Here is a 25,128-nt window from a genome sequence, read left to right as displayed (position 1 = left end):
TGCCACTCATAGACTTTTCTATCAGCATGCAGCCACAGTACATCTTTCCCAAGAGAAGCAAGCTTGAAATAATAAGTTGTTTGGATCACATTAATTAATATTCAGCTCTATTAGATTTGTACCTAAGGTTGGGTTCATTTTACCAGTACTGATGAATATCAAACTTAACAATATCTAGCCACATTTTATTAGAATAAAATGTGTTTTACACTGAAGGAAAATTTTAGACTAGACTCCTTTTATATTAACTCAGATAACTAGTGTGCCAAACTATAATATCACTTGCGGTAGTCATGAGAATTTATCTTTTTGTTGCTTGTACTGTGCAGTTAACTCATATGTATACATAATTCGATAGTTTACAAGTCATTTTTACAGATATTATTTCTTGCCTCATTTTGTAAAATTCTTAAAATTTTAGCTTGGGATCCATGGATAAGACCATCTGAATTTCTTGACAAACTTTTATTTACATGAGCATTGTCACTGAGAAAGAACATGCAGTCTTCATAAGATTTTTAGAAGGGTTTTTTATCCTACAAAGTTAAGAGATACTCTTAAAATAAAGACTTATCTTCTCCTAAATGCTCATTTTCACCAAAGTCCGCCTTAAATAATACTGTATTTATTCTATCGATGTATTAGCAGATCATCTCTAGAGATATAAACTGATTAATAATTTTAAAATTCTTCATTGACATACAATACAGATGTTTTTTTTTATTTAAAGATTCAGATCAGAAGTTCTGCCAATATAGCTAAGTTGAATAATTATGCAAATGTAGCACAATATTAGTACCTTTTGGAATGAAAATAACCCAGGTGTGCAAATAACCCAGGTGTGTGCAAAACTTTGCAATCTGTAATGACCATTCTAACATATATCTGCCAAGTAACAACATTTTGTTTGTAAACAGGCACAGGAAAAGAGCTCTGGCCATCCTCCCAATAAAATATACATGAAAGAACATGTGCATCATAGTACGTACAAATTCTCAGGATGTTTGTTATGGAAGTCCCACTATAAAAGAACAACTACATGGACAGACTGGAAATCAGAGACTTGGTAGTTAATAAAAAACAATTATCTCAAACCCACCAACAGTATTAACAAATGCTCCTAGCCCTTAACAAATGTAACAGAAAGCACAGAAATCCAACATTTCTTACTACTGCTGACATTTAAAGTACCATTGGGAAAAGAAAACTCCATTACAAATGCTGACATTTCACTCATAGCCCATTCTCTTCATTTTCTTATTTTTATCTCAGCCACTTTTCTCTCATTGAGTAAAGCATTTCCAAGTACCGCTCTTACAACTTCTAAATGAGCATGGAGTACATGCCGTAAGATGTCTCAGCTGATTCTCCTGCGGGGCTCAGTTCTCTTAACCTTTCCATTTCTTGAACCAACCATTTATGTATTATTTGCTGCTCAGCTTCACATTAAAGAAACAATATTTTACATGGGATATCACTGTTGAAAACATTACTTATTATCACTCAAAGTATAACCATGTGTCTGTACTTATTTACGTTAGAGTAGACTGTAACATTCAGTGTTTATCCAAAAAGGGCTAGTTAAATATTTTGTTAACAGTGGTACTCAAAATTAATACCAAATAATTGAAAATGACAAAGTCAAAATTAAAACCAGAAAAGTTGCATTCATTCCCAACCATCCTTAAACAGGACTTGTAGTGGCCAGATTCAGACACCCATATCTTTCTCTCTTCATTTCTTTTCTTTTTACATTTCTCTTTTCACACCTTATCTTCCTCAGAGGACAAACAGAATCATGCTAACTTTTCCAAAACACTGAGACCACCTCATAGGGTCCCTTTCAAAAGCAAGAACATTCTTTTTGGTTCTAAACCTACAGTGACCAAATAGGAAACCAGGTCTTTCTTCAAAACCTGTCCTCTGCAATTGCCACTCACTGGGCTATGCAAGGGTGCAGAATTGTTTCATTTAAAATATTTCCCTCTGCACTATAACACTTAACCTTTTAATGATATATAAGAATAAATATCACTATAACTCTCAGTGTAGTTTTGTTTAGCTTTGAAAAAATCCAGCATCTGAAGACTTTTATCCTGATTGCTCCTCGCACATTCTTTAGTCCTCCATTCTAGAATTTATGGCTACTCTCACTCATGGGGAGTCCCTTTTTTAGCACAGCCTTTGCTTGTAGGGGGTGGAAATCTTGGATGAATTGAATAGCTACATCCCAGATGACACAAGTGAGCAACTGAATGGAAGAAATTGTGGCAACCAATTTAGTTATTTGAACTGGAATGCATCCATTGCCCTAGGGTTCATATTTTTCTTCATAAGCAAAGTGGATTGGGATTCAATACAAATGTAAGTAGTTAGAATTTCAATGGTTAAACCACATTCCTGCACAGAACACATGAGTTTTGTGGTTGAGGATCATAATAGCTACACAAGAAATGTCCCAGTGACACCAGAGGAACATCACCCTATCAGACTTGGCTACTGTTAGGAGGATGCAATTTAAATTCTGGCATGCATGAAATAGCCTAGCTTATCTGTGGATGGTTATTAAAAACTACATAATACATTTCAATCAGAACTCAAGTCTTCTACAATTGATTTCCAAGTTCCCACAGCTCTGCATCATTAGGGTAGAAAGCTTTCTGGTAAGATTTCTTCCTAATGTGATAATAGAGAAAAGCAGAACAAATGCAGTTATTCTTCTCAACAAAGTCCACTGGATAGTGCTAACAGTTCAGAGAATTTGGACTGAAATGGTTCTGTGCACTGGAAGGAACCTATTGATAAATGGCAAAAATGCTGAGTGTGATCCATGGCTGTTGTTCTAACAGCCCATGCACTGCCCACTCGGTCTTCCCAGCTGGCTTTCTTACAGCAACCAGTTCCCTGTTTAAGACCAGAGGGTCAGGCCTTAGGGGTTGTCCTTGTCTTGCCAGTTGATCTCTAATGTGCTTTAAGGTTGTTAAACCCAGAGCCCTTCTCAGCTAGGAAATGTTACACTTTTAGTGGAGAAAGTTCCATCCACTGTTCTGGCCAACAGATAAAACCAGCCCACAGGATACACAACTACCTGTGGTACTTCCTAACTATGCTTTTCAAAATCTGTGTAGCTTTCTTTTGTTTGATCACCCTTAAAATACAAGCTATCCAACAAAGAAAGAGCTGCCTGTAGCTTTAGAATACAGATGGGTAATTATTGCCATGCAGCCTATGAGCACTTTGGAATGAGGGCTTAAGAGAACCTCCTGTATCTGAACATTAGCACAATACAAAAGATAGAGGCTTTCCAAAGCAATAAAAGTCAGTCGTACCCAACACTTTCTTCTTAAAGCTGGAGTTGCTAGATTGAAAATTTGTCACCATTTATGTAGCACTTAAAAAAGAAAAGATTCCTTGACTCACTAGCTCCTATGATGTCTCTTTCTGTCCGTCGTTTTGCTGATACCTGATTTCCATAGGGGACCCTTTCAATGCTTGGCTTGCCCTGCCCAGCGGGAAATCAACTTTTGAAACTTTGAGCCTTGGATTACCAGATTCCTCTCTTTCTCTGTTCAATGTTGCATGTATCCAAGATAATACTCTTAGCACCCTATCCTAGGATTTTTGTCATCTCATTGCAAGAAACACAGAGACTGTTACCCCTTCCTAGGACCCTAAAGGCTAAGGAAGGAGTACTGTGAAGTGGTTACATAATTGACTTGATTCGTGAGAGAAAAGGCAATGTAAAACATATGTTTCCATCATATAATGAAATGGTGTTAGGTAAACTGTAACTATAGTCAATTCAAAATTATTTGAGAAATGATAGTAGGGGGCTTGGAGCCATTTTGAGCCCCATTAGCAGGAGTGCTTACCTTCCTTAAGTCACGGGTTCTTTCAGAGGATCATCTGATCCGATCCATACATTTTATAGGCAATAAAATGGGGCACAGAGAATTTAAGTCACTTACCTGAGGTTACATAACCAGGCAGTAAGATTGCCTCTGTGTCCTGCCACCCAGTGTTGTATCTTCTCCAGAACAGTCAGAAGAGTTTCCGTTCTGGAAGCTTTGCTTGTCTGGAGGATGTATCACCTGTGGAAAAGACCCAGAAGCATCCAGTTTTACATATCTCCCTGGTTACCCTGAAAACATGTTGAATAGGTATGTCCATCTCTGTCTCCTTTTTTATTGGCTTTATTTTTATTTTGGTTTTATTTGGGGGCCACAAATAGTGAACGGCCATCGCTCTACAAAGCTATTCTTTTCACCATGGATAGTTCTTTAATGTTACTTTCTACAAAAGTATCACAGAGTTATTCTCCAGACTTCCACAGAGTTAAGTCCTTGCTTTTAGATCATTCCCTCTAACGAAATAAGTTGCAGGAACTGTGGGTTAATCAGATCTCTTCAAATATGAAGGCTGAAATGTATAGACATTTTCCAGCACTTCAGCTCTTTGCAGTCTCTTTCTGTCTTCATTTGTGCCCACGAGCCAGATCCACAGGACACACTGGGAAATGCCTATTTATTTTTCAGTGATTATGTGGTGGGTGCTGATTATGTGCGATAGCCACATTCCTGTAACTCCTCTTTCACTGGCTTTACCCTTCTAGTCAACACTGCCCACAATCTTAAGCAGCAGTGACCAAGGACAGTTGTCCACTGTGTGCTCCTGTCATGTCCAAACCTCGGCTGTTCTCAACAGAGATGAAAGGAAGAAACCCCAGAGTGAATAAAGCTTTTTCAGCATAGTTACAAATGCTGCTCATCAGCAGAAAGGTAATGTGAGTGGGTGTTGGATGTGGCTGTGCGGGCCTTGCGTTGTTTGACTGCAGGGAACACTGTCTAAATGGACAACAGTAGGATCCAGATGCCCTGGAACTGTGCAGTGAAACAGGCCGAACTTTCCAGCAGACAGATGCATGCACCAAACCAGTATATGCCCTTGTTTCCTGCTGAATAATATTTTCAAGGAATTAAGACATTATAGGGAAGATATGGATTGAGCCAAAGCAAACAGAAGGCTGGTATGACAAGGATGAAATGATTTCTCTAAGTGTTTATAGTGTTGTTGCTCCAGCCCTGTTCCTTAACCCAATAGTATACAACTGACCTTCGGACAGCACAAGAGTTAGGGGTGCTGACTCCCTGCACAGTTGAATAGCCATGTATAACTTCTGTCTTCCCCCAAATCTTAACTGCTAATAACCTAATGTTGATTTTGTGGTGGTAAATGATAAAATAAACTAGTATCTACATATATTTTATATATTCACAACATATCTAATATTCTCTTTGTTTTTTCACTATTTCTAGGCTAATACAGTTCACCTGTGAGTTTTTTCAGATTATCACAAATCTCCAAAACTTTTTCCCATATATTCAGTTATTATATATATTTACTTATGTATTATTGTGGACTTGCACAGTTCAAACCCATGTTGTTTAAGGGTCAATGGTATTTCAATCCTAGATTTGCTTAGCAGTCACACCTATGTGTCTTTTAAAGTAGAAAAGAGTGGAAGTGGCCTGCCACTATCATAAAATCTGCCTAGCAGTCAAAGATCACAAGGATTTTCCTAGTGAGTTGTTACATGAGAGCTAATATATCTTGTGCTGAATAATACTTAATTTAAAAATGCCTTTTTTTTTTAACATGAGGGACCCAAGCAGACCTAGCCCTAAGCCACATGATTTTGCAAAGACAACTTAACACTTACTGGGTTTTAAGTTTCAGCTTTCAGTACTATCCATCCATCTGAAAAAACAGATATGAACTTTTGGCTGATAGCTTTAGGGGAAACATTACTACAGAGGAATACTATGAAACAGGAATAAAATTAATGAACAAACATTCCAATAGAGTCAAGATAGGGATTGTAAGTGGGTTTCAAGGATTTCATCTTGCTGACTTTCTTAATTAAATGTGGCACAATTGCTAAAAGTAAACCTCTAATGTTTCTCAAATCCTGTTTTTAGTAGAGGCCTCATATAGTCATCATATGTAGCGTGAAATCTTGAAAATCAGGTAACATACCATCTAAAACAAAACATATCAGGATCTGTTTACTATTACCATGAAGAAATAGTATGGGAGACCACACTGAAAGAAGATGACATAGTCTGGTCAAGGAGATATTAAAAGTGACCAGCTGGCTGCTGGCACTTCAGTTTTTAAAGCTGCCTTTAACTCAGTTGTATTTTGCAAGACTAATCTGCAGCCATGCTTGTGTCTTACCCTCACGCTAGCACCATGACATTCGAATAGACATGGTGGGCTCTGTGATTCTGACAGGATGCAGTAAGAAGCAAATCTGTTGTCTTCTGGCCTGCCTAACACTGTGCTGGTAGCATCTGTGCTTGTTTGGAGAGTAAAGAAGAAGACATGTTTTCTTCACACTTTAAAATGATTAGTGGAGTTTGGGGTTAAAATGTAAAAGAAAATAATAGGGTGTGAAAAAAGAACAATGTAATGATCTTCTCCAACAATTGATTTATGGTACTTTAAAAATTATTTTTGCATAGTCAGTGACAGATTATGGTATTGTATAAAAGAAAGTGACATGGCACAGAGATAATCAGAGAACACTTATATTTAACAAATCAGGAAAATAGCAAAGGAATCAAATCATAGACTATTTTGGTAGGCATTTATTAGAGTACTAAAGCTTCCACCATGTAACTTTTAGAATTGGTAGAATGTCCAAAGCATTTATTGTGTGGTCCTAAAATCCATGCATTGGAAACTATTAGGTAGCTTTTGATGTGGCATAAGATCAGTATTACTCATAGTATTTCTGGAAGTACATTTTTATGTGTGTATATATGTAAGTTTGTATATATTTTGTAAAATACTTGTGTATCTAGTATCATCTTGAATTGTTTCAACATCTAGTGAAGTTTATCTCCATTTTATAAACCAAAGAGGGTATGGCTTATTCAAGGTCACAAAGGGTAGATCCCAGCTGAGATCTAGTTTAAGTCTTTTGACTAGAAGTTCAACCTGATTTTGCATAAGAGCCCTTTGGGGAACTTTATTAAAATGCAGATATCCAGACACTGCCTGCCATCCTTCCCCTTTCCCCCAATAGAGATTGATTTAGTACATCTGGCTTAGGTGACCTGAAATTGTGGGGAAAAAACCCTCATAGCCCTTCTGAAGATCTCACTGTGCAATAGTGATTTTAAAAGCATAAGGGTTTGAAATAAATCTGTAGAGATCCTTGGGTCTCTGTGGAAGTTGCTTTTGTGCCTAAAGATTAGTTAATTTGTAATTTCCCACACTCACTGAAAACCAAATATTTAAAGAAGTTCTGTTAAGTGTGGCATCATGGTTTAAAATATATAGGATTGGGTATAGTCACAGCTATTCAACTTCCTAGTTGTATAACTTAGGGCAAAGTAACTACCTTCAGCCCAAGATTACTGATATATAAGACATAATTGTAATGATTAAGTATAATAAAATATCTAAAGCACTTAACACAACGTCTGGCAAAAAATAAATTTTCAATAATTCTTTAAGAACATGTCCTTCCAAAAGTAGACTTCTGGTTTATTAGTGTTAATTATGATTTATATTTTCTTTCTCTTTTATTATATTGGCAAGGAAATCACTATGTCAGCTATTTGATTGTATGTATTTGTCCCTAAGCATGTGTCTTTATTATTTAGAGGTTCATATGCATTGGTGGGTTTTTGAAATGAGTAGGGAGTTTCTCATAGCACCTTCCCTTATTTATAGTACCTCAGTTTACAAAAATAAAAATTATCTTCTCATAGGTGGCTTGCACATGCAGGCATTTCTGCAGTCTTCTCCCCTCTGGTAAACCAGTACTTGAGGCTCAGGTCCGACAGAGTCAAAGCCATGTAGTCATGGTACATCTGATGTCAAGCTCATGAATCTTAAGCAAGCTTTTCATCTTATCTGCACAGTACAAATTTCCATTGAGTATGAAAACGCCTTGTTGGTTTTGATTTCTGAACACTGTATGTTCCTTGCAATGAAAATAGAAAATAGATCTTAGGGGAAAAGAGGTTGTTTTCAAGATATGAAGAGTTTCATTATAATGTGTTGTCAAGTTCAGCTATTTCCATGGATGACATAGAGAACATTAAGGCCCTGAAGAGGGGAGGCAAGCAGTTGCAGTGGCCAGCAGCTACCACCAAAGAAACACCAGCACAAAGAAAATGGTCAGAATTCAGGATGACAGAGTAGATGAACTTTTGTGGAAAACAGAAGCAAAATAAACCTTCTTGAATAATTTATAATTCTATAAACACAGTCATAAAGTGTCATGGTACTAGTTCAGGAGAAACATCCCACCATTGCCAGGTTCCACTCTCGGTGGCTGTAGGGCCACAGCAGGCAAAGATAACCACCTGCATATACACTACCCTGATCACCATTCCTCCCACTGATCATTTGTTTGGCCTGTTCCTTCTTTTTGCCTGAAGATAAGCAACAATATCTGGCAGCTCAAGGTCTGCATATTCTGTTTCTCTTTAGCTTTCACAACTGCAAAAGAAAGCCTGAGTTTTTAATAAACAGTCCAACACCAGTTTATGAAAAAGAGAATGAATTAGATAATGATTTTTTTTTTTAACGGAAGGCATTTGAAGCCAGCTGTGGATGAGAAGGTCCAATTGGCATTGGAACTGCAAACTAGAACTCAGGGAAATCTCATCTGATTAAGAGAAAAGTAAAACAATCGAGAAGGCAATGCTTCAGTAGTTAATTTATAAAACAGTACTGAGCGCCTCGCATAAGAAAGGCACCATGCCTGGAGCTATGAAGGACTGCAAGAGACAGTGATGACCTGTCTTCTGCAAGGTGTTTTCAGGTTATTTGAGGCATCATTTCTGCATCCTAAGTACAGCGGGAGCAAGACAAAGTCTCTGCTTTCATGGAACTTATATTCCAATGAAGGAAGACTGAACATCAATAAATAAGCTAGAGTCAGCTATGCAGAGAATCATGAGCAGATGAGCTGTTAGTGAGCAGGTGGCTACCTTATTAGGGAAGTCATGGAAGGCCTCTCTGAGGAATAAAACTGGAGAAGAGACCCAAATCACCAGAAGGAATGAGCAAAGCAGAGAGCAAGGCGGGGATGGCAGAGTCCAACACATCCTGGGCCAGAGTTGCTGTAGGAAGCGCTGTGCGCGATGAGGCCAGAATGGTGGGCAGCTGGAAGATCACAGGGAACTGTCATACGGAGTCAGGGTACAGAATTTTGGTTTGGGAAAACTTTTTTGAGAATTTAAAGCTTGATCACATTCATACTGCACACTTTTTAAAGATCATCTTGGCTTCATTGTGGAGAATGGATTTTGGGGAACCAAAATGGAGTGGAGGTGGGGAGATCAAATGGGAGGCTGCTGCAGAGGCCAAGCAAGTAATTTTGGTAACTTTATTCTGGGACATGGGTAACAGCACGGGGCAAAAGTAGACGTGTGAGAAATTTGCTGCCAAAGCAGAGTCTATGGAACCCCCGATACACGCTTATGTGAGGGTGAGTTGGGGTAGGGGCGTGGGTATAATGACTAATTAGAGGCTCATACACCTGAGTCAAACCCAAGAAATGGGGAATCCTGGGGGCTGGGGGGTGTATGCAACTTTAGGGAGCAAATAAAATCCAAAGTTGGTTTTTAGCCCTTTTGAATTTGAGATGCCTCTCAGATATCAAAGTGAAAATATGAGTAGGCAACTGGATATGAGGAACTGGAATTCTGAGGGGAGGTTTGAACTGGAAATCATAGTTCATATAGGTGGAAGGTATTTATAAATAAGGGTCTGGATGGGGTCAGCCAGAAAATTAAGGAATCCTAGGGCCATGCTTGGGGCCAGCCAAGAGATAAAGAAATGAAGGGACAGGACAGAAGGGAAATTGGATGCATCTTGGCTATTCAAGCTTAAAGAACAAAGTATTTCAGACAAGGACTTCATTTCTGACTCTTGCACAGGTGGCTTTTATGTTGATAAAATAAGTATTTTTATATTACTAATTGTCTGGACTTTAGTAGTACTACAAGGGCCTAGTAGTTTACAAATGATGAGCTATATGCATATATTAGCCCTAAAAATGCACAAAAAATAAACATACAGATTCAGCCTGTGAACCAAGGAGCTTATAATATCCTGAGTGAAGAAAGGCTTACTTACACTAATACCTGATTAGCATTAAAGCAAACTGAAAAGGAGAATAATTCCTGGAAATTTCTTACCTGAACTTTCCGTTTTGTGTATCTTATCCTAGTATTAACAGTTTTGGGAGCAAAGAGCTAACATCCTACCCTGACCCTCTTGTTCCCCCAAGTCCTTGTCATACCCTCAGTTCTAACGTCTGTTCAGTTACGGATTTCCAAGAGGTTTAAGGAGTTGGGATAAGGAGCAAGTGGCTTGTCTCAAGTCACATGGTTTGTTAGAAGGCAAGGGCACACTGCCACTAAATGAATATGTTCTTACAGAAACATATCTAAAAAAAAGACCTCTTCAGAGCTTAATTCTAACCCACAAGAAGAATTAAATGAAGTAATTATAAAATTACATGCTGTAATAACAAAATGTCACCATTGATGATGAACTAATCTAGCTGTAGGAACTTAGCCTTTTTGGAGAGGTAGGGATGGGGGTTCGAACAAAGCAGCTGTAGTGCTCTGTGGGTTAGGGTTTTGGACTGAGATTGTTGTTTGATGCTGAAACAGATGCTCTAGGACCACACATGGAGTAGCGCTGACCTAGATTGTCTGAGATCCAGCCTCCTATGTTGAATATGAAATATTCTGTTTTTTCCCTATCATAATAATATGAAATAATAATAAAAACTGAGTTTGGGAATAGATAGTACATGAACTTTTTACTTACAGCATTTTTTGTTCCATTGTTTTAAAAAAGAAAATATTGAACATTTTATTTAGAAACAAATCCTATGTCTGAAGCAAGCTTCTTCACCCCTTCTCTGAGCAGCACACACACCTGAGGAAGATTTTGTTTGTGAGAAGTCAAGGATATGTAGGGATTGTTTCCTAACACAGATGACGGTTGTCCTCACATTCCTAGGATTTCATATCCATGCACAGAACCTCCATTTTCATTCTAAGCCAAACCATGTTTCAGAATGGAGCCATTGATTCTCCCAGAAGAATCCCTCCATTCATCCCATGGATCCATAAAACAATAATCAATGAAATGTTATTGTACAGTTCCTAGCAGGGACAGATCTGGCGATTTACAAAATATGTCTGATGCAGAAACCTCGACAATCCGTAGTAGGTGTTTGCTCTCCAAATTCCTTCCTTAGCCTGCCCTATCTGTAATTTTTTAAGTCTTTCCCTGGTACTATACTCAGACTGTCAAGAAGCCACCCTCTTCCCTCTGCTCTCCACTATTTTCCCTCAGAAGTTTAAAATATTTAATTTTATTGAAAGTAATTCATGTGGGCTTTCCTCTTGGACCTCACCTGTGTACCTTGACGACAATCCCCTTTAGCAAGTAGGACCCACTCTCCCAGAGATACGGGTTTGCAGTTTGAGTTGCTTGATTGTCTTTGTACTTCTCAAGCACCACTCCAAGCAGTTTATAAACATTTCTTTGAAACAAGGGCACTCCCCAAGATGAATTCTGACCAATGTATTTCCATCTTATTGCATCTGATGTTTTAAAAAGTTTGATATTACATTTAGACAGGGTTATTTGGAAACGGTGCAATAAAAAATGGTCACATCAAAATATGCCATTTCACGTCACGTTACTGTAATATTTGTTGACAAATGTAACCCTAGAGTATTCTTAACATCCAGTGGAAGCATAGGTATAGCAGCATGTAGTTGCTGCTAATAAAAATCTGGTGTAGACAGCAAATGAAAGACGAAAACGAAGCTGTGACATGATTATGAGCTACTAGCAATATTATTTTGTATCTTATATTGGAAACCAAACAAGCTTTAGGTATGTTAACCAATGGCTGACTTACATTATAAAAATATATATGCACTAAATTTAGGTTGTGTTGGCTTCATTTGAGACTATGGCTTCCATGGATTTAAAAAAACATGTATTATTTTATTTGCAAAGTGACAACATAAACTTTAGTATGTTCAGTTGTTTAAACCAGTGATTTCCAAAATGTCAGTGTTGTCCTACTTGTATGAGTTTTAAAGCAAGCCATTTTGAAATAGGTAAATTACTCAATAGAAACCTTAAGAGACCCAAATTGCTTATGTATCTTCCTCAAAACACCTCCTATTATCCAGAAGTATGTATGCACTGGAAATATCTTACTCTTTAAATCTCATATTTAGACCAGTTACCTTTCCTGCTGTTAAAAATTGCCTATGAAACAAAAAAACAGTCCACATGAATATTAAAACTAGCTGTTCTACAGAAGTCACTTGATGCCTTGTGAGGCCATGTGAGCACTTATAGGCTCTTCTGATACAATAAAATTCAATGTTAAAAGTGTAATTATTCAAATATCCAATTATTCAAATGGCAACAAGGGTTTTTCTTTGCTATATTATTGGGATTTTTTTCCCTCCTGAAACGTCCCAACTGCCCTTTGTGAAGTTCCTAGGATAACAGTTAACATTATTAAACCAGAGACTAAAAATCTTGGTGCGGACTGACCCATGGGGACACATTACTATAATTATTTTAAAATAAAATAATAAAAGGGGCGTCCCATAGGGGGCAAAAGTCTGACTCATCCTCTCAATTGATTCTATTTGTCAAAGTCACCCAAAAAAGCTCTTAGTAATGATCGGAATTGGTCATCGGAACCAGTCAGTGCCTTGCCTTTGTGGTTCGCCTACCTGGGTTTCCCAGTCCTTGGTTGAACATTAATGTTCTCACAGGGATATAATACTGAATAGAACTCTCATGATTTCTTCCAGTAGAGGCTGAGGCCATTTTAAAAACTCCTTCCCCTTCTATAACATCTTTCTTCAGTACACACACACACAGACACACCCACACTCCCCGCCCTCTCCCTCTCTCTTTTCTACTTTTCACATTGTAGAGTGGATGGAATATTTTGTTTCCCAGAAGGTCTCTAGAAGACTGGTATAGTTTTCCCCAGTGTACTTCAAATAACCCAGGCTCATTTCCTAACTATCCTGTAGTTTGCAGACACTGACACTGTGCCACTGTGCTTTTTGGAGGAAGAGAGGGGTTTTGTCCCTATTTCTAAATCTATACATTATCTATTGGCCATTCTGTTTATTAGGCTCATTTTATTAACACCCTGTTGTCATCCCTGATGCCCTGTAACTTTGGCAAAGCCCAAGAACACTCACACGGAACTCTGTGCCTTACAAAATATGCCTTTTAAAGCTTAGAATGAATATGGGATAAGTTTCCTGGAGCAGAACCCACAAACCCATGCATATATTTATCTCAATTTTTGTCACTACAGCTTCTACTTCAACGCCCCCACATGCATACACATATACATGCACATGCTTTCTTTCTTGTAATTGGCAAGAAGCCTTGGGATGCCCTTTGCCCCTACTGGAAAAGCATGAAACCAAAACCAGTACCTTCCTCCCACCCCCAAGTCAGTTTTGTCTTGATGACCTCTCCCCAACCCTAGCCTGCTGTTCTGTTTTTCTATTTTCCCTAAATGCAACTTACTTTAAGCATGTATTAACATCCCTACAGTTAGAGGATAATAGATGACTACCACTTGTCAGTCTTAGCCACTTTCTTCTCTTTCAATGTCTATTTATGACGTACATCCAGACTGCACGCCCTTTTTATTTTTTTAAAAGCAAAACCAAAAAAAAATTTTTAAGAAAATGCAAAATTTCTTTTAAAGAAAATGCAAAATTTGTTTTTAATTTTGGCTATCACCAAAAGGGGAATCCACAAACCAGAAAACGCAAAGCCAAATAAAGTGTCCCCTGACGGCTCTGTCTGTGCCTTCTCAGCGTGTGCATCTGGTTGTTCATCTCTGAAAGTGTGTCAAGTACTTTTTTCTTTAAATTTTTTTTTGTTCTTTTCTCCCTTCTTGTTTGGGAATTAAGTGCTTTTTGTATTTTATCTATCTATCAATCTATCTATCTATCTATATATATATATATCAATGTGTTTCTTTTTAATCGCTAGATATTTATCTTTAGATTTGGTTTTATACAAAATTATGAAAAAGTTATGAATTGTTTTCTGCAATTTTTCCCCACTCCCTCTTTAAGTGTAGAACAACTTCAGCTGCAGAATCCCCACATCCACATCTTCCAAATTAACCCATTTTCACGGGGGAACCACAGGTAGGCGGGTGGCCTAGGGAAAATGGATGATGTCATTCTGACAGTGCCTTTTCTCTGTAGGCAAGTAATTAGCAACCCAGCTAGTGGGTACCCTAGGCAGCTTTGCCCTTCTATCACCTGTGCATATATCTGACCACCACCCCCAACTCTAAATGGGGCTGTGTGGCTGCCGATGAAGTTGTTCAACTTGAATGCATAAATCTAGTCCCCTTGTTTTTGCTTTGAACCTTTTGATCATTACTATTACTATTATTATTTTGTGTATTTTGGCAATTTTACTAGGGAAAAAAGTTTAACTGTTTTTATTATTCGAAAATCTTTAATGAAACTGTAATGATTTTTGGAGTAATTGCATGTTGAAGAAGTTGCAGCTTAGGGTGTGTGAGATTGTCAGTGTTAGAGTTCTGTTCTTTATTTCTGTAGATGGGCATGTGTAGGCTCATTTGTTTTTGTATATTGCCCATCCCTTCCTTACAGCCAGAAGCTCTAATGCAGCTAGATCACTGCGTGCCGCCCTTACATGGACATGGCGACTCACTTACACATTTACTCCCATCATCTTCATCTCTTGTGTAGTTCACTCATAGATATGACCCTCCCCTTCCTGCATTGTTCCTTCCCATCACCCTCCTTTCTTTAGCATTGTCCAAATTTGTGTGCTGTCATCCATCCCCTGAAGTTAAAGAAAGTCTAAAACTTGTCAAAAAGACAACAATTAAAAAGTTAAATATATACCAGAAAACCTATAACAATGCAGAAATTCATTCAAAACCCTCGAGATCCATACATTTTTTAAAGGCAAATTATAAGCATAAACAGGTTTTTTTTAAGTCATTGCAATTGGACTTATTTCAAATTCAAAAATTGATGCCCTCCCAAGACCCTCAAAGTAAAATCTGTTGAAGTGCAGACTTTTTTTTTTCTTTTCATGTTTCTGTGGTGTGGATGTATGTGTTGTCGCCTCCCTGTATCATCCTCTGTTGTAAATTATTATATTTGAAAAATTAGACATTTTGCTCAAAAGTTTTTTAAGATATGACAACAACAACAAAAAAACAAGTTACAAGAATGTGGCAATTCTATTTGTCCAAGAGCATTCTTACACAACTTTCTTTTATAAATTTTTCTTTCATGCCAAAAAACATGCGGGCAATTTGTTGATGTAAGTTGACTATAAACTAATATGGTATGCTTTTTTTTTATTTCAGTTATTTTGTCTATATAGAAATGATTTCTTCCTTTTTTTCCCCCCCCAAAAAAACAGCCTCTATTTTTGATTTGCTTTTACTTTTCTTTCTGGCCTTATATGGTGAATGCCTCGTTGGTGTTATTTGTTTTCCTTCCCCCTGGTTTGCTTTGGCCTTCAGGTTGATTTTTATTTTCTACGATATAATTTGGAAGACAGTATTGAATATTTTATTTAGTTTGTGTCAGTTTGCTTAATTCTCCCTGTTGTGTTTTGTGCTGACTTGCTTCTAATAATTAGTGTGAATTCTACCCCTGGTAGAAGGGGGTGGGTATTGTTCTTACCATCCCAAGAAAGCCTGGCCTCTTTGCCTAAACCAACTTTAAAGCCTTGAAAATAATGGTAGGCTCTACAGGGGGATATTACATTGCTGACAGTCTATGGGAGGCCTATACTCCCAAAAGGAAATAAGTTAATTCCAGTGTGGTAATGCATCCTAGTTTAACTCCTTAGAAAGCATGCAGGAAAATCAGTCCTTTATTTTCCTTCAGCAAAGGGGAATTAAGGTACTCTCAAGTGACTATGGTAGAGTTTGGTTATCCAGGATTATACCAGCATCATCACTGCAGGCTACACATTCAATTTTACTGAGAAGAAAGTTATCAAGAATTCCAGGTGTTTAGAATGGTATCTATCCTGTGATAATGATACCTTCCAACGTGTAGGACCAACTACTGGTCAAAGATACACACATACACAGAAGGTACACAATTCTCTTTTTCTCCCTCCCTCTTTCTACCTCTTTTTCCTTTTCCCTTTCTATTAATAGTTACCATTTCTCTCACAGATTTAATCAGGTAAGCTTTAAAAGGATCCTATAATAATATCAAGAAGAAATATGATGATTTTCACCTCTAAAGTTTTACTTAAGAAACCTTTCAGGTAGGTACTGCCATTTCATGTGACTCCAGGGTAAGGATATCTCTTGACTCTAAAGGTATTTGAATCAGTGGTCCCTGTGTACTTCAGTAAACATGAAACTGATAAGAGGTGTTATACAGTTTTTAAGTAGAGGTTACTTTTTTGCTTTAATTTTAGATATTAGTGTTACCTGAAACTGTTATGGAAATGTCAGACTGAATGGTGGATAATAGATATGTTTCCAACCCAGCAGCTTTAATGAATAGGCTTTCTCTACCTCAGTTTATATGATTTTATATTGTTTGACATGTTAGATGATATGTTAGGTTTAAAACTAAGAACTTCCTAAATGGGGTATTCTTTTTTCTAATTGAATTGAAAGCTTTTATTTTTATTGAGGAAACTCTCCATAGGTCAATTTAATAAAAAACTAGTCATTTTTTAAAAATTGTTCTTTGAATTACAAATAACTCCTCAAACTCAGCATTTAAAATAGTCTAAATAATCTATTTTAGATCCTATATTAATATACCTCTGCCTTAGCTTGTGGCCATATGAAAATGGCCAGAAGAAAGTGACCAATGGCTCAGTGTTTATAGGCCCAAAATATTAGTAGAAATAATACTATGACCTAGCATTTTGGAGTAGCAGTAGGCTCCATGTCAAATACTTAACATGCAGCATAATTAATATTAACATGTTTTATTATTATTCACATTGCTGGTTTGAGGCACGCTGTGTTATTATTCCTACTTTATGAAGAGTTTAGAAATCTGACCAAACTCATATGGCTAGTAAGCCACAGAGCTGCAACCTGAGTCTGAGTGACTTCAGAAACAAAACTCTTGTTAATCAATAAACAAACAAGAAGCTCCACTTGACATTCCTTATTGCACAATGTCTAGCAATATCAGGAGTCTGTACTATCTTACCTGGGCATATGCTGCAAAATAGACTGTAGCCTTTCAGAATCAAACCCATCTCAAACAAACTTGGGGAAACAATGTCCTACCTAGAGATTCTTGTCCCCTTAATATGTAAGTTAAACCCCTTTGAGACCCCTGAGGTCTTCTGGTATCTTCTCCCCAGGTACCTGCTCTATCTGTCCAGGGATATTTTTTCTGCAGGTGGATGGAAAACATTCACAGTCACAAGCTTCAGGATATTCAGGTGCTGCAAGTGACACTTCTGTGGCACCAAGTAACTAAATGAGTATCATTCAACAACTAATTTAGTGGGGAAAAGGGTGGTGTCTCCCCATTATTGTGGATTTCCCCACAGAGAATTAGAAAGATGCAAATAAGAGGATGAGGTAAAGAACCTAAATATATGTAAAAGAAATTAAAGGAATTGGAGCATGGTGTCCCCTCTTAGAGTCTCACTCTTCAGTGTCATTGTCTTGGTATTTTTGCAACTTAGACTCAAATGTCTCCAGAGAGGCAAAGGTTGGAACCACAGAGCAACTTTGGGCTGCTCTTGATTTTTTTAGATGACCCATTACATTCGCCAGCACCTATAACATCCTCACAGTTCAGAAGAGTTCTATTAAATTTTTAATACACTGTCTTTTTTGATGGCAGAGAGCCCCCTTTTGCTGGATATCAGGCTTAGATGCATGAATTATGTATCTATAAATACACTCATAAAGCAAAAGAAACAGGGCAGCCTTCAGGGCTAAAATAGACCTTTTATATCCCTAGTGATCTCTCTAGTTTAAAGAAAAAGCACAACCCTGTCAAAAAAGGGTATATATTCCAGATTTAAAATGCTAACTTTAAGGAATACAGATAGCTCATATTCCAAACCAATGAGAAATATTGAGGATGGAATAGGAAATTAGAGTTTTGATGGATTACACGTTTTGTATCACTCTGTCTGTAACCCCTTATGACTGTAGGTTTATTGCATTTGCAAATACTTCTGCAAGCATAGACGTCTGGTAGACCACCAACTCCATGGTCTTTGGACAATGAAAAAAATATTATCAGCTGCTCTAACATTTCTGAGAATAAACACTTTATATTAAAACAAATAAACATAAAATTTTAAATAGACTTTCAAATCTAAGTAAATCCTATTAAGGATCTAGTAATGGTAGAAATACATCCTTCACCTCCTTATCTCAAATGATATGTATCCTTGGACTCCACAGACACTGTAATCATCTTAAATCTTAAAGATGGAATTTCATATTAAAATTGGTTATACACCCCAACTCACAAACCTGTCCCAAGCACTTTCCACATTTACAGTTATCTAAAATTTTCTACCTATTTTCACTATGATTCCCATTTGTAATAACAACTCCTACATTCAGTCAACTTCCTCTTAGGCTTAAAGATGCTCACCAATTCCTTGAGATGGCAGAAAGGGGAATTATGAAAACTATGAGTTCATTGATTAATTACCACTGGACTTTGGACTCAGATTTCCCTGACAGCAGGCATCATTTATCATTTTTATCACTGCAACTAGGATTAACAACAAAATGGCAAGGAAAATTTAAGATTAGTAATTTTGACAGATTCTGTTATTGAAACTTTGCAATAGCATACCCATCATTTCAGTTTTGAAATAAGCTCTTATCACTTCTCTTAGGAGCTTACCAGCCTTTTAGAACTCTTAATAAATTAGTGAGCTTCAGGACCCTATTTCCATCCCATTACGAAAAGGATGGTTTTTACTCTCCTCCCTTTCTCTATCTTCCTGTAATCCAAGAGAGATGCTTACATCAGGGGACTGAATGGAAAGGGAATAGCAAAGAAAAGGAGTGAATCAACTACAGAGTGAGCAGTTTGTGGATTTTAACAGCAAAGACACTGGAAGTTTGAGCTACGTTTGAAAAGGTGGGGGGTGGGCGGGGAAGGCAAATTTAAGACTCCAGTTGGTTGTCACATATGGTAAACTAAAATTGCAAAAGAGTGCCATTCTGTAATCATGAAGCCGGTGATCTGAATCCCACTTAAAGGGACACTAGCATCCTACTTAACAACTTGCCTTAAAATTATTTGAACCGGGCCTTTGCCTCCCAAACAAATCAGTTATTCCTTGTCCCTTATTTCAGTTTCCTCTCTGCTTAATATACATGGTAGATTTGTATCATTGCCCTAAGGAACAATGACTCAGTATTTGTGCCAGAAAAGAACATGCATGCCAACTGTTTTTTCTGGATGGGATAAGCAAAAGCTCCTGTCTTGTTCTCTGAAGGAAAGTAAAATCACCGCTGAGCAATCTCTAGGGAATCCTAAACACATTACATGTACCTCACTGGCCTTCTCTTCCTCAAACCCAGCCTTGTTTCATGTATCACCTTAAACATAACACTTGGGCCCCCCAGAACTAGACAAATAAGGAGAATAGTTACCTCAGGGTTAATTTTAGGACTGGTCTACCTTTAGGGAACCATGCTCCAAATCCCATTTATAAAAACTAGCAAAAGTGTGTAAATAATGCATTAAATAAGTTGCAAGATACATGAATTATATATGTTCACAATGTAAAAAACAGGAATGCTGGTCCAGTAAAATAGGTCTGAAGCTTTGACAAATCTGCAAAGATCATTTTGCTCAATAGTTGCAAACTCTGAACACTAGAAGAGAGAGTTGAGCTCAGAGCACAGACCAAAATATCATTTTAAGGCTCTCAGAACTGTTCTTGTTTATTTTTCCACATATGGTAAAATTATCAGATAAACCAGAGATGACTGTACAAAGTTGTATTCTATATTCTGAAGTCCCCTCCCTTCTAAATGTACACATCATGGACATTACTGCCGCCCTCCCAGCTCCATTTCTCTCTGCTTAACACAATGTTACTGGCTACAAAGGAAGGAAACAAAGGCTCCCGAAGTGAGTGCAAGGAGTTCGTCTTGGGTGCTTTGAAAGTATACAACAGCTTTCTTCTTGGGTGGCCCTTCTCTTAGCACACCTGGATGCTGGACAGTTTAGATACAACAGTTTTATTTGAGATACAGGAAATGTCTTAAGATGTAAGGTGTGGAAAGCTGAGCAGGAGTTCTAATTTGTCAGTCTTCATAGGAAGACTTACGCTTGGTCCTGCAGTTACATGAGTAACATCCACCATGAATATTTGTGGTACCCATTACTTGCAAGGCACTATGATTTAGGGAACTATTCTGAACTTTCATTTCTAACTTCATCTGCATGTTTACAAGTACAATTACTAGGGTCTGTGGGTAAACCAAATATATTTTTGCCACTCTAGTTAAGAATCACTGATTTTAAAAACTCACTTTGCTATCTCTACATTTCTGAATCTAAGTGTGAATTTCCAGTAAGTCATGGTTATCTGGGCTGGGTATTTTTAAAGTCTAGCATTCAGCTCAGCATATATTGCATATAGCACAAAGCAATGCATAAATATAATTATAGAGCAATGCAAGGTAAGTTGTCACTTAATAGGGGAATTTCTGGAAAAGCATAGTCAAAACGGGTTTGTTAAATTAATATTTTTAAGCTCTTGTAAATTCCCTCACTTAGCATATAGTAAATGAAATTACACTTGATAGATATGAAATAAAAAGTAGTAACTTAAAACACTAAGGATGAGGTATTTTATGTTCCGTGACCTAGAGCTCAATGTGACATGGAGAATGTGTCATTCTCACCCTCCTGGGAGCAAAAAAGTAGAAACCCAAGAAAGCAATAAAGAAATGCCATGGTCCACAAATTAATCACATGTATGAGTGTGTGTCTACCCGTAAACACAAATAATTTTAATAGCCAGTCAGTATTTGCAACAATATAATTGAATGTCACCATCCCATCAGCAGATCCTGGAAACAGCCTGTTTGAATTCTATCTAAATAATTACTTGAGAGTATCTTTAAAATCTAAGCCCCCTATCTAAGAATTTCAGGTTTTTGTGGCAAGAGGCATATAATGGGCTCTACATCAGCCTTGAATGGTTAGGCTTCAGCCCGAAAGTATCCATGTGGGAATCCAGGTCATTTTATTGTAATTGCAAATAGTAACCTATAAACCACACTCACTGAGTGTGGCTGTGAGTTGTGTTTATCTACAAATATGCTAATTCTTTTTTTCTTTTTCTTTTCAATCCCAGGAGGTGAATTAGTTATCCCTCTTCTTGTAGAAGACCCTTTAGCTACCCCTCCTATTGCTACTCGTGCACCTTCCATTACACTCCCCCCTACCTTTCGCCCCCTCCTCACCATTATTGAGACCACCAAAGATTCCCTGTCCATGACCTCTGAGGCGGGGTTACCTTGCTTGTCGGACCAAGGCAGCGATGGTTGTGATGATGATGGCTTGGTGATATCTGGGTATGGCTCAGGGGAAACCTTTGACTCTAACCTGCCCCCTACTGATGATGAAGATTTTTACACCACCTTCTCCTTGGTAACAGATAAGAGTCTTTCCACTTCAATCTTCGAAGGTGGCTACAAAGCACATGCGCCCAAGTGGGAATCCAAGGACTTTAGACCTAACAAAGTCTCCGAAACTAGTAGGACTACTACCACATCTTTGTCCCCTGAGCTGATCCGCTTCACAGCTTCCTCCTCGTCTGGGATGGTGCCCAAATTGCCAGCTGGCAAAATGAATAACCGTGATCTCAAACCCCAGCCTGATATAGTCTTGCTTCCGTTAACCACTGCCTATGAGCTAGACAGCACCAAACTGAAGAGCCCACTAATTACTTCCCCCATGTTCCGTAATGTGCCCACAGCAAACCCCACGGAGCCAGGAGTCAGACGGGTTCCGGGGGCCTCAGAGGTGATCCGGGAGTCGAGCAGTACAACAGGGATGGTCGTCGGCATTGTGGCTGCTGCCGCCCTCTGCATCTTGATCCTCCTGTACGCCATGTACAAGTACAGGAACAGGGACGAGGGGTCCTATCAAGTGGATGAGACGCGGAACTACATCAGCAACTCGGCCCAGAGCAACGGCACGCTCCTCAAGGAGAAGCAGCAGAGCTCCAAGGGCGGCCACAAGAAGCAGAAAAACAAGGACAAAGAGTATTATGTGTAAACATGACATCGCCGATAATACGTGAATTTAAAACACAGAATTCTTTATATAGAGAAGTATATACATACTTGAGAGACGAGATTTCACAGATGTCAGAACTGTTGTGACTATGAGATGGGGTATACCATGACTGCGGCGGGGCATACCATTTTTAGAAGGACACACACAAAGATGTATGTACCTATCAAGTTCAGCCATGGCTGCTTTGATTCAGTCATTGCTGGGAGACAGAAAGTTCTTTCTGCCCTGCTGTATCATACAGCACACACTTTGTGCTCTGGAGCAAGCAGATGGCTCCCCCACTTCCACAGACCTGGAAGCTTCCTTCTCTTGAGGACCTTTCGCCCAAGGTAGAAGACTTCATGGCTTACTTGTCCCATAACTCCAAGTGAGTCTGTAATGATGTTTGTGAAGCTTGACTGTAATAATGTTGTTTCTTCTCTTTTTTTTTGGTTTAATTATGTAAAAAACAAAAAGAAAAAAAAAAGAAAAAAGTTAAAAACAAACACAAAAAAACTCACCCTTATCTGGTCCTGGCCAGTGTGCTTGTAACTTTTCAAGATCTGAGGGGAAAAATGGCTTTTAGGTTTTTGTTTATTTTTTGAGAATGACTGAGCATATGAAGAAAAAGAAAAAAAAACTCAGAAAACAAAAGTAAGAGAGACTATTGCCATATGAACTCAAAAGCTACCATGGTGTTCACTCTACATATCAGGTTGTGGTGTTTTAGAATCTGTTGTCTGTTTCCTATGATGCTTTGCTGAACACATAGCAAAATCATGTGCTGGATAATAGTATCGATTTGAAAAGCTGGTCCCTCAGGATCTAATTCCAGAACTGCCACCCATACCCCAAACTGATGGGGTTAGGGATGATTTTTTCAGCTATTGGCTTTACTTAACAATATTGTTCCCATCCATTCGCCCAGCCAAATTGTGGTAAAGGAGAAAGTCCCACAAACTAAAACAGAACCCTTCTTAGGGAAGGGGAGGAGGGGGTGGGCTGGGTCTGTGACTGATCGAAATGCATGCTAATATAAAAGACTATACTAAAATTCTGTTGAAGAATCAAAACAGACAATAGGGGAGTTCAACTTGTGATGGAACCGCAGATGGTCACACAAGCCAAATATGGCATGACAGAGTGCAAAATACATCGTTCTTCCCCTGCCCCCAACATGACAGTTTTCACAGTGGTTTTATTTTATAGCCTGACACTTACAGATAACTATCCTTCCATTTGCTCACATCTCCCTTCGCCCATCTTTTCTAAAAAGGAATAAATAAGTAATACATGAATAAAGCTGCTGTGACACACACACAAAAAGGAATTTAATAGTATAATATATATAAATAAATATATATACAGATATATTTATCATGGTATGTTTGATGGGATGACTGAAACAGGAAAACTGTTAAAGTCTTGAAGTGGAATGAGAATGTTGTTTTAAAAGAAAATAACAAAACAACAAAAAAGCAAACCTTAAAATGTGAAGAAAGTGTGAGTTTTAGTTTTGTCACAGTTAACTGTGTCAAAGAGAATTTTAAAAATCTTCTCAGATTTTGTTTACATATTTTACTACATTTTTGCTGGTATAATTCCTTAGCCACCTGTGTACATACTGCTTTAAGAACTGTTCTTTTCTTTCTATTTGTGTACTTCAGTTTGTTGGGTTTATATTCCAGTTGTCTTTCTTTTTGAGAAGAGGAAACAATGTACAGAAAAACAATAAACTGGTTATATGGCCATAGCTGTCCAAAAAGTAAGAGAAAAAACAAGACCGATATTGACACAAAAAAATGAATGAAGTGTGTTCTCTGGAGGGTCAGATATATACAGTTGCTTTTGTACAGATGAAAATCAATCAGCTGTTTAGATTTAGAAATCTACTCCTGCTGGTCTTTGTAAGTTGCATGAATATTTGACTGAAAAAATACCTTAAAGAGATGGGGGAAAAAACGCAATCTAAACAATGGTAGCCTTTACCAATGTGTATGGAAAGAGGTGTTCCTCCTTATCTGATATTTCAATGTGTTAAAAGTTTTGGGGCTTTTTTGTTGTCATTAAAAAAGACAGGATTATAAAGAGATAATCAAAGCACGATTTTAGGTAACCTAAATGGCCCAAACTATATGAAGTTGATTATATCTCGATGTCTGTAAAAGATCGTTGTTCTTGGAGTGTTGAGGTCTTGTGAACTGATTTCTTGCTTTCTTTCTTTACATTTTTTTATTTGAGTAAAAACACATTTGTTATATTCATTTTAATGTAAATTTCTATTTGGACAATTTTATGGGAACATGTGCATTCTGTATGTGATCTTCTATCATATTCCTGTTGTTTTATGAGCAGCCTCTTAAGGAATTTATTTTATGATGTTGTGAAGTTACTGCTTTTTCTTTTCTCTTTTCTCTTTTATTTCATATTTGCATTTTCGTTCAAGGATATGCTTAGCAATAAAATGTTCTTCCCAAAACCTTGTGTGATAATGTATTCCTATTTTCTAAACGTTTGGTATTAAAAGCCAACTAAGCTAGGACCACTTTCATGTGAAATAAAATATTCTAACCAGTTACTAATTACTTATATAAACTTATTAAAAGTGGCATATTTATGGATTAAATGATTAGTGTCTGTCAACTGAGGCATTATTATTTAGATTGTTATGATAAAGTAACCAGGAGGGAAAAGACCTTAAGCTTTTCTGAACAGGTAAGATGACAGAAACATTGTATTCTGGAAAAAG

The 25,128-nt window shown here is 37.7% G+C and overlaps 1 protein-coding gene across 37 annotated transcripts in view; it reads left to right on the top strand.

The window, feature by feature from the left end:
• The window catches only part of NRXN3 (neurexin 3), a 1,528,794-nt gene extending 1,505,058 nt beyond the window's left edge, over positions 1-23,736 (top strand). For 20 of the 37 annotated variants that reach the window (XM_073242064.1, XM_073242063.1, XM_073242059.1 and 17 more), the window contains one exon: positions 22,078-23,736. In XM_073242064.1, the coding sequence (XP_073098165.1) occupies positions 22,078-22,379 (302 nt within the window). In that variant the 3' untranslated portion in view covers positions 22,380-23,736. Of the gene's footprint in view, positions 1-14,741; positions 15,018-21,453 lie in introns of those variants that run through there. The other 17 variants (XM_037018914.2, XM_037018808.2, XM_073242037.1 and 14 more) reach the window with 3 other exon arrangements.
• The last annotated feature ends 1,392 nt before the right edge of the window (positions 23,737-25,128 follow it).

This window comes from Manis javanica, chromosome 8, assembly GCF_040802235.1.
Source record: "Manis javanica isolate MJ-LG chromosome 8, MJ_LKY, whole genome shotgun sequence".
NCBI classification, from domain to species: Eukaryota; Metazoa; Chordata; class Mammalia; order Pholidota; family Manidae; genus Manis; species Manis javanica.
This window is presented reverse-complemented; position numbering and strand designations above follow the sequence as displayed.